General features: G+C 36.4%; 1 protein-coding gene across 4 annotated transcripts in view; it reads right to left on the bottom strand.

Annotated features, from left to right (window-relative positions):
* Nucleotides 1–2,815: 2,815 nt before the first annotated feature.
* Nucleotides 2,816–13,856, bottom strand: part of MACC1 (MET transcriptional regulator MACC1) — a 66,168-nt gene continuing 55,127 nt past the window's right edge. For 3 of the 4 annotated variants that reach the window (XM_046669901.1, XM_046669900.1, XM_046669902.1), the window contains one exon: nucleotides 2,816–6,312. In XM_046669901.1, coding sequence (XP_046525857.1) covers nucleotides 6,109–6,312 — 204 coding nt within the window. In that variant the 3' untranslated portion in view covers nucleotides 2,816–6,108. Of the gene's footprint in view, nucleotides 6,313–12,492; nucleotides 12,687–13,856 lie in introns of those variants that run through there. The other variant, XM_046669903.1, reaches the window with a different exon arrangement.

The following is a 13,856-nucleotide window of genomic DNA, read 5'->3' on the forward strand; positions in this document are numbered from 1 at the left end:
TCTTTTTTTTTTTTTAATTGTTTTTTTAAGGAAGATTAGCCCTGAGCTAACTACTGCCAATCCTCCTCTTTTTGCTGAGGAAGACTGGCCCTGAAGTAACATCCATGCCCATCTTTCTCTACTTTATACATGGGACGCCTACCACACCATGGCTTTTGCTAAGCGGTGCCACGTCCGCACCCGGGATCTGAACTGGCAAACCCCCAGGCCACCGAGAAGTGGAACGTGTGAACTTAACCAGTGCACAGGGCCGGCCCCCTAGCTTCTACACTTGAGGGAGAAAGGTTTCCTGGTATAGGAAATAGTGCTTAAGTTCATCTCACCTCACATTTTTTAGTGGAAAATTGCTGTTGGCCTCCCCAACATCCAACTCCTCCCATTTCCAGGAACAGATCTCAATTTCACCTCGTGATCAATGACTCCCAAACCCTATGGTCTGGATGGAATGTCATTGGTCAACCCAGGTCTGGCCAATCAAGGGAACACTGGCTACAACCCTCAGTGATTGCCTGAGGGATGAGCACAAAACAAACTGGTCCAAGCAGAGGGATTCTTGTGGGGTTATCAGGAAATATTCTGAACACACTTTCTTTACTTTCCACCATGATGTAAGGTGACTGGATGAGCATTGAGTATGTATTTCCTGGCAGTAAAAGCGTATAGCTTCCTCCCATAGACTGGATTTTTCTACTATGCTAAGAAGGAGTGTATTAGCTAATTCTATTATGCCATTTAAACTGATATATGTAAGGGCAACATTACACCAAACTTGCTGATCCCAAATTCTGCTTAAAAGACTCAGCTTGGTAGAACCAGTTTAAATAGAACCAGTAATTTCATCATGACTAAGTTTTGATTTTCAACTACTAGTCATATTTATATGAATATGTTAAATGTCCCAGTACATTCTAAGGGTTTAAGTGTGAACTTAAATATTAGGAACATTTAAAATCTGCTTCCAGGCACAAAAGGACAGTCTCAAATATTTCTAAGAATAGAAAAAGAAAGTCACAGATCCTCCTAGTCACCCACAGAAGACCAATTAAAAAGGAAATTATGGAGGAGGATGAGATATGATACATGAATGCCAAACTGAGGTTGTTCAGCTCACCCCCCTTGTGAGAGTCTCCATCCGTTTAATGTGGAACTACTCATTGGAAAGAGAACGTCAGGCTACCTTATTACCAGTGCCTGTAATCACGTTGTAACTCTCCAATGAAAGTGAGGCAGATAGATAGTTGTATTGATCACATTAAAAACATTTTTTTTCAGTGGGGAAAATTCAACAAGAAATTGAACAAGTGACAGGCCAATAAAAACAAGGCTTTCTCCAAAGGTAATTTTACAGAAACAAGTGCATCATTGCATATATTTTGCTAAATCATCTTAATACACTGAATAAATGTCTCAAATTATTAACCTATTTTTATTCAAATGTGTTTACATTTCAAATGAGACACAGAGACCTTATTTTAATTAGTTTTACAATTAAATTATTATTTTTCAGGCTTTTATTAATTCTTTACAGACAAGTTCACTTTATATAAATAAATGGAGCTATTACATATTTTTTGTTTCTTTTACAATTTAAAAACTATTTCTCTGATGGAATGAGATAAAAATTTATTCATCTAAAAGTAAGTTTTTCTGGTTTAGCGATGATTCTTTTATTTCTCCGGAGATGAAGGAAGCTATAATGCAATGTTCCTGGAGTTCCTGAACTAGCAGCATCTGCATCACCTGGGAACTTAGAAACACAAATACTTGGGTACCACCTCAGACCTGATGAATCAGAAACTCTGGGGGTGGGGCCCAGCAGTCTGTTCCAACATGCGCTCCAGGTGATTCTGCTGCTGCTGAAGTTGGAGAACCACTGCAGTAGAGATTACCCGATCAGAGGCCTTTGCAATGAGACCGGAGCATGCTTGGCAGTGTGCTTTGGGTAGCTCCTAGTAAAACCATTGCTGACCTTTGAGCTCAGTACTCATATACCATATTCTAGTTTTTGTTTTGATTAGTTGGTAGTTTTCAGCTAATCAAAACAGTACATATTGCATAAACAGTTTCATTAGCTTATGTGAACAGTAAATGAGATAATATCTACAAAGTGCTTAGTGTGCTAATGTGTGCATGCTATGTGTGCCATACCTCATATTATTTTAATGCAGACAATTGATATTCAAATTATTTAGTCTTAGTTCACATTGTCTTTCCTTATAACAAAACAAATATACAAAATACATAAAATATCCTACTCATTATACATTCTTAGACACTTAAACCTAAGAGGAATTTCAGAGGTTAACCAGTTCAAACCTTTCATTTTATGGATGAGAGAACTGAAGCCCAGGGAAGCTGAGTGACAGGTCGAGAGTCTCTTAGAAAGTAATAGGCAAAGGTTAGAAGCCACAGCTCTCAACTCCTGGACAAGTGTCTTGCAGAGGAAGCCATTCATGTACTCAGTACTACAATAGTAGTGATTGCTCTGGAATTTTCTCCTTTGGCATTACTAATTATTATCCAGTGCTAATCTCTCCATCCCTACTCCCTCATATATAAACTGACACTATTATTCAAAATAGCAAAGTTATTAGGTTTAAAACTTTCTGGATTACATAAGGCTAGATACCCATAAATAGAAAATCAAAGCAAAATATACATGCAAAAGCCACAAATTTCTACAATACTTAGTGAAATCTTGATGCTGAATATGAGATACACATCAGATGCTAGATATGTACATATTAGAGTTTCCTGTGTATACAAAGTCACTTTTTACTTTGTGTTGCAGATTAGTAAATATACAAGCAAGAAACAACTTTCAACAATTATTTTATTCTGAAGAATGTCTTTGGGTTAAGTCTACTTAGTATAATGGCAATATAAGAACATTGGAATTTCACTCACTAAGCTATACAGCAGCACATGGTAGGAAACTTCACATAGAAGAGGGGGGAAGAATTATGCATGCATAAGAAGAAAAATGGTCTATTTTAATTAGAAAAGCCTCCAGTGACATAATTTTTCATTATTCTCCTTTTCCTTTATATTATCTCAAATATTTCTTAGACATTAAAAAAATCACAGAAAATATAATTCACAGTAGCACAGTATGAAAATTCAAGTTTCAAAACTTCCAATTACAGCATTGTATGATTTTGAATGTATTTTCTTTATTGTATCTTCATATCATATATTCAAAGCTGTTTACTACCAGTGACATTTCTGAGACCAATGCCATCCACTAATGTAGTGCATCCTGCTCCTTCTAGTAACCTAGTCATCCCGAAGTTCAAAACTTCATATAGTATTTTCTACATTACAGGACATGAAAGTGTGCTATCTCCGTTATTGGCAGGAAAACTTAATGACCTACTATTGCAGGCACCTCTTTAATTGGCCTTCATATCAAGACTTTAACAGAAGGAAGTAGAAGATCTGTGGCTTACATAGAAAAATTGTTACACTGCATGCTGAGCACTGAACTAAAATCTCATCCTAATGCCTCATTAGAGGAAAAGCCTGAGGAACTGAAAGAACCGTCTATGCTTTATCCACTTCCGAAATGCTTAAAGAAGTTTTAGATTAATGGCTTTTGATGCTTTTAATGATGTCAAGGATGGGATTTAAGTGCCTTATTAATCCCCTTGATTTGCTGCCAAATATTAAAGGCAACTCAGGATTACTGAGTTAATCTTTTCTGATTATGAAAATCCATTATAGCAAGAGAAATAGAAAATTCAGAAAAGTCAAAATGATTTAGAAAAATATTAGAATATATTTATAAGAACAGAATGTTTGGACATGGGTTTAAAATTCCTCTGGAAGGATATGTTACAAGATTATAAAATATGTTTGTGTGTATTAATATTTAAACCATTGCTTTGTCCTTAAATTACAGAGATCATGTTTTTCATGTTTTAAACTCTTCTTGAATTTCCCAACCACAATCACAACACATGATGCCATGTAAACTTGAAGTGATTTATTTAATCTTCCTACCCTAATCAGCTAACAAGATCTCTGTCTTCTCAGATCTTGGAGCCTGGAAAAACCCAGTTATTAATTCCTTACTATCCCTTCCCGAAATTCTCTGGTTTGCTGACATGTTAATAAGATTCTAAGAATGTTCTAAAGAAAGCAAAATCACCACTAAAAGTGATTGTGTCCTAAACTTACAAATTGTTTTTGTTTTCCTCTCCCTGAATTTGTTTTCAACTAAAATAAATTCTGTCCTTGAATGTGGGTACATAACTCCTTGGGCAGGCTGTGTTCTCTTACCATCAAATATAAATATTGAAAGCCTTAAAGATTGTTCTTAAACCCTAATTCAAATTACCTTTGCCAGCATACCAAATACCCTAGGGTGAGTGTATTAAAAGCTCTAAAAAGATTCTGCTTTTACTTTTTAGCCAAATGGACAGGTTTTATTCAGGATCCCTAAACGAAATCCTTATTCGGCTCATCCACATTACCTTTGAGGGTGTGTCTTTCATTCCTTCACTCCTTCACTTTTCAGGCCCTTCACGAAGTCTCCCTGTGGCTCCTGAGCTCCCCTCCAGGATGAAGGCTTCAGTGCATGAGGAACTACTTCTTCCACCCTCCCCAGACTGGAAGCAATGCCTGATCCTCCTCCAGGCTCATCACCATTTCTTTCCCAGGGAAAACTTACCTGTTCCCCTAGGTGCATATAATGGCCCCCCATATCTCTATCTCTTGGCATCCCAGCCTCCCCATTGAAGCTATTATTACAGATGCCATTTTACATTTAACTGTGTAATTTTTTATTACTGCCTGTCTCTATCACTTAGCAGTACTGAAGTCAGAGATTAGTAGAGATTACGCTATTTTTTCCTGTTACTAACCTCAAACATCTATGTGCCTGCGACAGAGTAGGTACATACACTCCAACTGTTGCCTGAACGACAATAAATGAATGTCCAAAACACGTAAACAGTGGCAGGTGGCCAGAGGATGGAACATCTGAGTAAGCACAGACCATCTCTTTGTGAACTCTGCCAAAAGTTAGCATTTATACTGGCCCAAATTCTATGTAATCTTTGTCTTCCAAAAGCTTTATGAAACACTCTTGTACACACCCACAGCCACCCCCACACCCCCACACACAGGCGTTTGCATGAGCACGTGACATGCACACAGACAGATATCAGTGTTTTTAGTGGTGAAGACGGCTGCACTTAACAGTGATAAATCAGGTTTAAAAAAAATAATCCTTGTTATTAAAAATCCCTGAGTGTTAAAGTATTACTCTGCACTATAATCCTTAAGAAAAAGTCCAAGTTAGGCAGGACTAGCTAGGTCCCAAGATGCTGGAGGGAGGTGCTAAAAATTCTAGTCTGTGGATGCAGACAACAGATTTCTGATAAGTCGTATTTTGCTTCTGGTAGTCTTTCAAGAGATGATTTCAATTAAAATGAAATAGCTACCATTTCCTTATAAGTTTTAACATGAATTTGTATTTTTTTGCTATTTTGCTATGTTGTATGGTTTTTTAAAACATAGAACCAGGTTTTGCAGACAGAAAACCTGTTTCACACTGGCTGTGTAGTCTTGAACGTCCTCTCCAGTCCCTAGTTTCTTCATATGAAAAATGGGAATAATACTAGCAAACTCCACGGAGAAATAAGGGGGATCAGATGTAGGAAGCCAGGAGGCCTGTGCCTGGCCACAGAGGATGTGTTTACTTCTCCTCTCTCCCTACCTGCCTCCTGGTGAAACTCCAGTGTTCAGATTGAGAGCTCCTCGTTCTGAGTATCTCTGTGATGTAATTATGCTAACAGTTATTTATTTTAGCTTAATGAAATTAAAAGTAACTTTAAAAGGGAAAACAGGTTTTTCTTTACTTTCTCAACAACAAAGCAGCCTAATGTTTGCATTTGAAACATATACGAAAATACATGTTTGTACAAAACCCATCCTCAGGTTTTGAGTTAGGTTGCGCTTTCACCAGGAAAAGATATTTTTCAAACATGAAAAAAATAAGTAATACTTTTCTGAGATTCTTTCTCTTCCACACACACACACACATACCCCATTCCCCTACCATTCTCCCTCCTCCAAAAAACATACCCTTCACTTCTATACTTTCTAAGAAGTGGAGAATGCAGTTGCTCTCAGAATCTCTAAAGAATTTACTAGTATTAAAGCTCCAGTTAAGTCTCGCCATTGTTTGGTCACAGGGTTTTTCATTCTGTCCAAAGCTGATTGAAGGTCTTGTAACACATCTCTGCAGCTATTTCCGTGGTGAGCACCCCAAATATAGAGAAAATCATAGGCTGGTTTCCACACCATCTATAAAGAAAAAAAAATAGACTGTAGTAGCGTGGAAGCAAAACAGAGAGGAAAAATAGATGCTTTAAAAAAATGGTTTAAAAGCATCAAGACTTAAAAGAACACAGAATACCAGTTAGACATGGACTTATTTAATGTCACAGGAAACATGTTTGAATAACTACCAGTTCCTTCTTATACCCCTGTGTTTCTAAACCTAGAGATTTTTAAAATAATGACTACAAGTAGGGCTGGGTTTTTTTCTTGATCCATCATCTATACATTGCTCATTGCCTTGATACGAATATAAAATTCCTTGTGCAATGTTTTGATAACTAATGTCATTGAGATAAACTATTTAATCTCTGAGAGACTTTTAAGATTAAAGCAATAACTCTTTTATTGTTATATGTATCTGTAGTGAGCTTTATGATACCACATATCACAAGAAGGAGCTACATAGTATATTTAAGGCTTTAAGTGATTTTATTTGAGCAAGTCTATAAATAAAAAAAAAATGTAGCTTCATGGTCAAGTCAAAGGAAAGCAAAAATATAGTTCGCTAATTAAAAAAATAATTTAGTGATAGATTTTATGACCAAAAGAAAGATCAATATTCAATACTTCATTATGTTTTCCCTAAGCACATTCTCATACCAATGATGTCATTGTTTCCATAGAAATAAATGTACGTCAAAGAGAAACTTCACATACAAGCCTGTATGTAATGGTAACCAAGGCAACCAGGCTCAGAGAGAATAGAGACAAAGACCGACCAAATAAGACAAACTGTAGATTACACACACACACATAGACACACAGCCAGCTTAAAATGAATTTTCTCTAGGAAAACAACAAAATGAACCATGCACTTATAATTGGAATATTTGGAATATAAACTTTATTACTTGCTCCTTATTTAAGTTCACTAAACTAATTCACTTGTGATTTTATCACTTGCAAACTGCAGAAACAAAGACTGTGAGCTAAATGTTATGCAGAGTTGCCCTCTTAAAATACAGCGCCCATTAATGGCAACATCACATGAAGTAGGGCCTTGGGACATAATTTTTCACCATCCTCTGATATCCCCATATATTCTACAGTTGAAGTTAAACGAATGAAAAACTTAAATAACGGCTTCCATTATGTTTCAATTCAATCTACGTAAACGGCTACACATCCGGCTCAGAAGATAATTTGATGTTATTTGTTCAAATTGGCATTCCTGGGGAGCTATGAACACCCATATCTTCACCTCTCTTGACAAAGTTTGATTCTGTAAGGTATTGAATGGAAAACAATAATCAAAGTTATACCATATCAAGGTGGTCATGATGCAGCAACAGAAATCATCCCAGATTTCTGTGTATAAGCTTTACCCTCACCAACCTGATTTGTAAAGAATTGTATCTTCTATCACTGATAGACTGTGAATGAGGTGTTCTCTCATCGATTTTTCTGAATACTCACTTTGAAACCAAACCTCCCAAAGTGCTGGTCGCCACTAATTGCTCAGCCACGGAAGATGAGTTGAGGCATATTAATAGAGCGTTTTTGCCAGGCTCAATCCTGACTGTCACTGCTCAGATGCAAAGAAGCACTAAACATGTAGATTATTCTATAGTGGGTATATCCCAGCCCTCTGTAAAAGCTTTAAGACCTGTATTCTATGTTGCATTCATTTAAAATTCTCTGATGCTCAGCTACCTGGTACATTAATTTTCAACTTGTCATATTTCGTTTAAAACAATGGTGTTTACAACTAAAGGCTTCTAAGACTTTATTCTAAGTCCCTTAGTGATTGAGTCTGATAAAAAGATGTATTTAAAGACATTTCATGATAAACAGCAAGTGACAGCATTTCAGTACCAAGATGATGGCATAGCATGACAGAACACAGATGTCTCTTAAGAATCACACATGGGTAATTTCCAGGTTGTGCACTACTGTGCAGATGCAAAGTACCTTCAAAGACAGAGGCTGCCAAAATGGCCCCACTGACTTTTCCTGGCTAGAAAAGCTCTGCACTGCATACCTGGCTACAGCCTGGTGGATTTCTATCTATAGAAAAGCCCTGAGGCATACTCAATCATGAAGCAGCCCCTCAGTGCTATGGGAAGCAGAAAACACACCACGATGATGCAGGAACTGGAAACTACAGATTCAGAAGAAATCCGGTGATACGTTTACTCACTCACTTACCAGAGAGCCCTATAACCCTTTCACATTTGACAATTTGTACTGGTACCAGAACCATACGGCCAGCTCTTGCAATTCAGAGAAATTTGGATAGATTGTTGAGTCCTGGACCCTAATTAAGATTTCTTAAAGCGTAAAAAGACTTCCCAGGAGTCCTTAGAATTAGCCAGAAATGCAAAGATGGATGTTGCCCCAAACTCACTGGAGAGTCTCTAGAGTCTAAACCATAAGCTGCCTAGAATTGGGTCCAAGAGCTTTGGGCTGACAACATTAGAGCAGTGGTAAACTTCATGATTTGTACTAAAATATGAGCATATTTTACATCTAATTTTTGTTCCTTTTTGCAGCAGACTAAACCTCAGTGTTCCTTCAGTGCAAAATTTGATCTGCTATATATAACATCATTGGTGGCTCTCAACACAGATGACAGAGAAACACTATTGTGGAACAAAAACAAGAAAACATTCGAAAAACATTGTTGTTCACTAATTAATCATTTCATTTATTAAATAAAGATTTATTGGATAGCTACTACCACAAGAAATTTTGTTATAGAAAGGAATAAAATGATGACTATAGCATGGCTCCTGCTTTTAGAAGGTTACAGGGTAGAAGGGAGATAGATACTTGCACAAACACTGGCCCAGTGTATGAATAGATAGGATTTGGTAATTAATAATGGTTAACAAAACTCAAAAATTACTTGCATATTTTAATTCAGCATAAGAAAAGAAATGATAATTCCATTAACTGAGAAGCACTATAGTGTAACAGAAAGAAAGATGGACTTTGGTGTCAGAGTCCTGGGTCCACATCTGAGTTCCACTGCCTAGCGGATGAGCCAATTTGAGTAAACTAATCAAAGTTTAAATTATTTGATAAATATAATATTTATATATAATATAATTTGAAATATTTGAATTATTCGATCTATAAAATATGGATAATAATTTCCATGTCTGTGTCCAAAGCACCTCATGAAGTGTCTGGCATATAGTTTCCATTTAATACTTTTTAATAGGATGCAAAGGAAAGCAGTTACGGTTGGGTGAGGAAAAGATAAGGAGTCTAGTTTTAGCTCTACTGAATGTGAAGTAAAGGAAGGGGTAGCTCTTGTCTCCAATAAGAAATTTGAATAGAGATATGACCTCCAAGGAGCAGTCAAGGGTTTAGCATCACTCATGCTAAAGAGATTGTGAAAAGCTTGAGAGTAGAGGAAAATGCCAAGGAAGAAAATAAAGGGATGAAAAATTTAACCCTCAATTAAGTCTACAATTAGGGACCACAAGTAGAAACAGAAGCAATAAAAGGATGGAGAGAAGCTGATGTCAGACTAATAGAAAATGAAGCAGAGTGCTTCATGTTGCAAAAGTCAAAGACTAACAGCATCCCCAAAAGGCCATTCTAGTGGTTTGCTAGAGCCGACTCACACCAGCTGCCCAGAGCCTACTGTTCACGTAGCCGCCCAACTCCATGCTCAGTGACATCACATTGGGAGGTTAAAATCGTCTATGTTGGGAGTTTTTGGGTTCTTTTGTGGGTTTTTTCTTGGTGAGGAAGATTGGCCCTGAGCTAACATCTATTGCTAATCTTCCTCTTTTTGCTGGAGGAAGATTGTCACTGAGCCAACATCTGTGCCAATCTTCCTTTATTTTGTATGTGAGATGCTGCCACAGCATGGCTTGATGAGTGGTGTGTAGGCCCGTGCCTGGGATCTGAACCCGTGAACCCTGGGCCACTGAAGCAGAGCAGGTAAACTCAACCACTACACCACCAGGTTGGCCTCCATGTTGGGAGTTTTCACACCATGTAAATTGGCAAAAGCTACAAACTAGGGCTTTTTCCTCCTTGACAAGCTAGTTGTTAAACATCTGCCAGCATGCCACTCATTGAGGATATCTCTTTTCTGCTACCTCTAACATCAAATAATATGAAAATATGAAGGAAAACTGAGAAAATCCAGGATTTGGGCCATTAGTAGGACTTTGGTAACCTTGCAGAAGACAGTTTAAAGAGCGTGGCGGAGGGCAGACTGCAGGTATGAGCAGGTGCCAAGGAACTGGAAGCCACAGAGCAAATGGGTCACATTTGGAATTTGAAAGTTAAAGAAAGAGAGACAATGGTAGAGGGAGGAGCAGTGGAAAATAATAGTATGTTTAAAGGGGAAAAAAATCTATAAAAAGTAATAGTCTACAACTGAAAGGAGAGTTTGGTTTGAATCCTAATTTAGCCAGATGGATAATTCAGGGTTGCTAAGGATTAAAGAAGTAGCATGCATAAAATTCTCAAGAAGAAAGGTTACCTTCCTTTAGGCAGAAACATAAACACAGATAAATATTAATATCATTATGCAGTTGGAGTATGTAATTAAGGGGGCAAGTATTAAGAAAAATTGAGAAAAAATGGGATCAAAACCATATGTTATAGTTAAGTACTTGACAAACTGATGAAAAATATTAAATTTCAAGAACTATGTTTTCCCTTAGGAGGAAAATTTCTGCCAGGTATGGTAAATAGAACTTTTTCTATATTGAGATTTGCCTTAACAAAGACTAACAAAAGTCCAGCTCTCATCAATGCAATAAATAGTCCAATCAATTGTTTGTTATCTTTGTGGTATATAGATATATGACATTTGGACTCAAGTCCTTAAATACTTACACTTTCATTTCTTCTGCATTTCTTATTATCTTATGTCATTCTAGTTTTCTTTCTCAGCAAGTGGGCATAAATCAAAGACACAAGAGCTAACTGACATACATTAATTAACTACAGACTTTATGAAATAATGTCCCCAAATACAGGCACATCAAGGTCACAAAGAATTCTAAATTTTGTAATAAATTAAAGAGAAAATGAAGTCATTTTCTCTGGAAATGTTTGACTGAATCAAATGAGTAGAATAAACAATTTTATTTCCAGGATGACCTAAGTTAAATCCTCCAAAAGCTGGAAAGGAGATGTGGACTGCCAAGATCTTCTTCAGGTTTATGTTATCTTTTATCTATTCAGTGGTTTAAAAATCGTTCTTCCGCTGTTGCTCAATGTTATGATTTAAGGGAAGATATGCAGAAATTCCGCACTAAAGCTTTGACAAATCAAAAGGAAAAGGTTTGTTTTTGTTGAATTATTCTTAGCCACAAAACAAATTCTCTCAGCCTTCTCATCTCTATCACAAATATTTGACACACAGGCATCATTCTTACCCCTCTACTCTTAGACTTTTTATTGTTAACTTCACGGTGTTATGGGTTCATCTTTGAATAGGAAGCATGAGGCTGATAAATGCAGAGAGTTGTTCATTTCTCGTCTACGTGCTTCAAATTTCTTTATATAAAGGGCAGCAGCAGCAGTAAGCATTTAATCTACCAAAGTTGAGCCGTTTCCAAAGTCCCAGCATTTGTGGAGAAGGACTAAGTCTTTGGTTTATCTTCCAGGTATTAGGGAACAAAGAAGGTAAAGGAGTGATGAAAGTGTAATGCGAAAAGAAACGAAACAGGAACAGAGTTAAAAAATAAAGTTTTCCAAATTTATAATGCTGTTTCCAGAAGCCAGAGAGACTCATTAGATAATGCACTAGATAATGAAATGCAACATGAATAAAAGCAACTCAGATTTGAGCATAGCATTCTACGCCTTTTTTTAGCTCATAAACTATGAATAGCATAAAGAATACAATTAGTTTTAACTACCTTTGGATAATTACATTTTGCCACAGTAAAGGATTAATAATCCACCTACTTGCCTTTTAAAACTACAGGAGCAATGTTTCATTTTAAGTACAAATAGTTAAAGAAGCATTAAGGCAAATTTGCTTTATGATTATTACATGTATTCTATCTTCAGTACATCACTTACAATACCCAGGTGGGCCTTTCATCACTTGTAATTCGTATGTACATAAATATTGTTGAGATAAGGTTGCCATTATCTTCAGAATATAAGGGAGGCTAACATGTACAGGGTCCCTATTTCCTCAGAAGGGAGATAGTACTTGCTTTAAAACTTGACGTAAGATCTCTTGAAAAAGTCTCTTTGGGGACAGCCAGCTCTCTTTGCTCTAGGAATAACCACTTGGAACTTCGTGGCTTAAGCATGAACCAGAGGAAGATGGAGGACCCAATCTTTGCCAGTGCATCTGCTCAGTCTAACATCTTAGGAAAACCTTCTGGTCAAGCCGTGCTCATTGATTCCTAGTTAGAAAAAGAATCCAGGTCACTTAGCTATACATCCAGGGGCATTTCACTAAAGTATTGCCACAAACGTATTTCAGTATTGAGCAGTTTCAATAAAAGCTGATTTAAGTCTGTTATAATTAGCTGGACTTTGGCTTTCTGAAATTCCTTGTTGTTTATGCTCCCTAATAAGAAACCTTGATAAAGAAAATTTAAAATCTAAATCAAATACTTGAGTCTCTAAATCCGTTTTAAAATATCTTTATAATATTTAACCTAATATTACTAATATTTCTATTTTATTTTCAGTGTGGTAATGAGACAAAGACTGCAGAATTAAACCAAAGATCATAGGAATATAAGATGTTACCCCATGAATTTCAGTGTGATGTCTTTTTTCTTTATTCCATCATTTCAAAAAATGGAGTATCTTTTTGGAATTAAAGCTTGTAGCAACAAGCATTATAGCATTGTACAAAGTAGACTATGACAATATAAATATTATATCACTGTGCCAAATTTCTAGTACAAACAACAATGATCTGAGAAATTATTCTATATACTTTACCACTGGTAGATGAATTTCCACTTAATACTTTTCCCTTTTTTAAGAAATTGTAAATATATTTCTCACTATAAAAGAACAGCAAACCATATCTTTAAGTACCAAGGCTAGAACTGAGCCAGGCCCAGATATAAAACGGGACAATGCCACATCCCTGTAAGCAGAATCCTGGGGTTCCGTGTGAGCCAGAAAACCATAAGAGTTCAAGGACATTCTTTTTACTTTTTGCAAGAGATAGTTCCAAGGAAAATTAAGTGTCATTAAGCCAGTAAGAAAGAGCTCATCAGTCAAGATTTTTTTCTTATTTTCTCCATGCAATAGCATTCTGCCAGTTTCTCAGAAGAGGAGCCTTGAAATCTATGCTGACTTTTCCCTTACCTATATTCTTTCTATAGTTACTCTCAGCTATATTACTCAAAAATTACCGTACTGTATTGCCTTTTCCAAAATCAGTTACTGTTATACAGTTTTCAAATTCACCTCTTCTTCTTAGTCAAAACAATAGATAATATGTATTTGGCTATTAAAATGTGCAAAGCATTGTCCCAAATATTTAATATATATTATCTCATTTAATCCTCCAAACATCTGATGAGTAAGATAGTATTATTCACCTCATTTTA

This window comes from Equus quagga, chromosome 8 (genome assembly GCF_021613505.1).
Source record: "Equus quagga isolate Etosha38 chromosome 8, UCLA_HA_Equagga_1.0, whole genome shotgun sequence".
NCBI classification, from domain to species: Eukaryota; Metazoa; Chordata; class Mammalia; order Perissodactyla; family Equidae; genus Equus; species Equus quagga.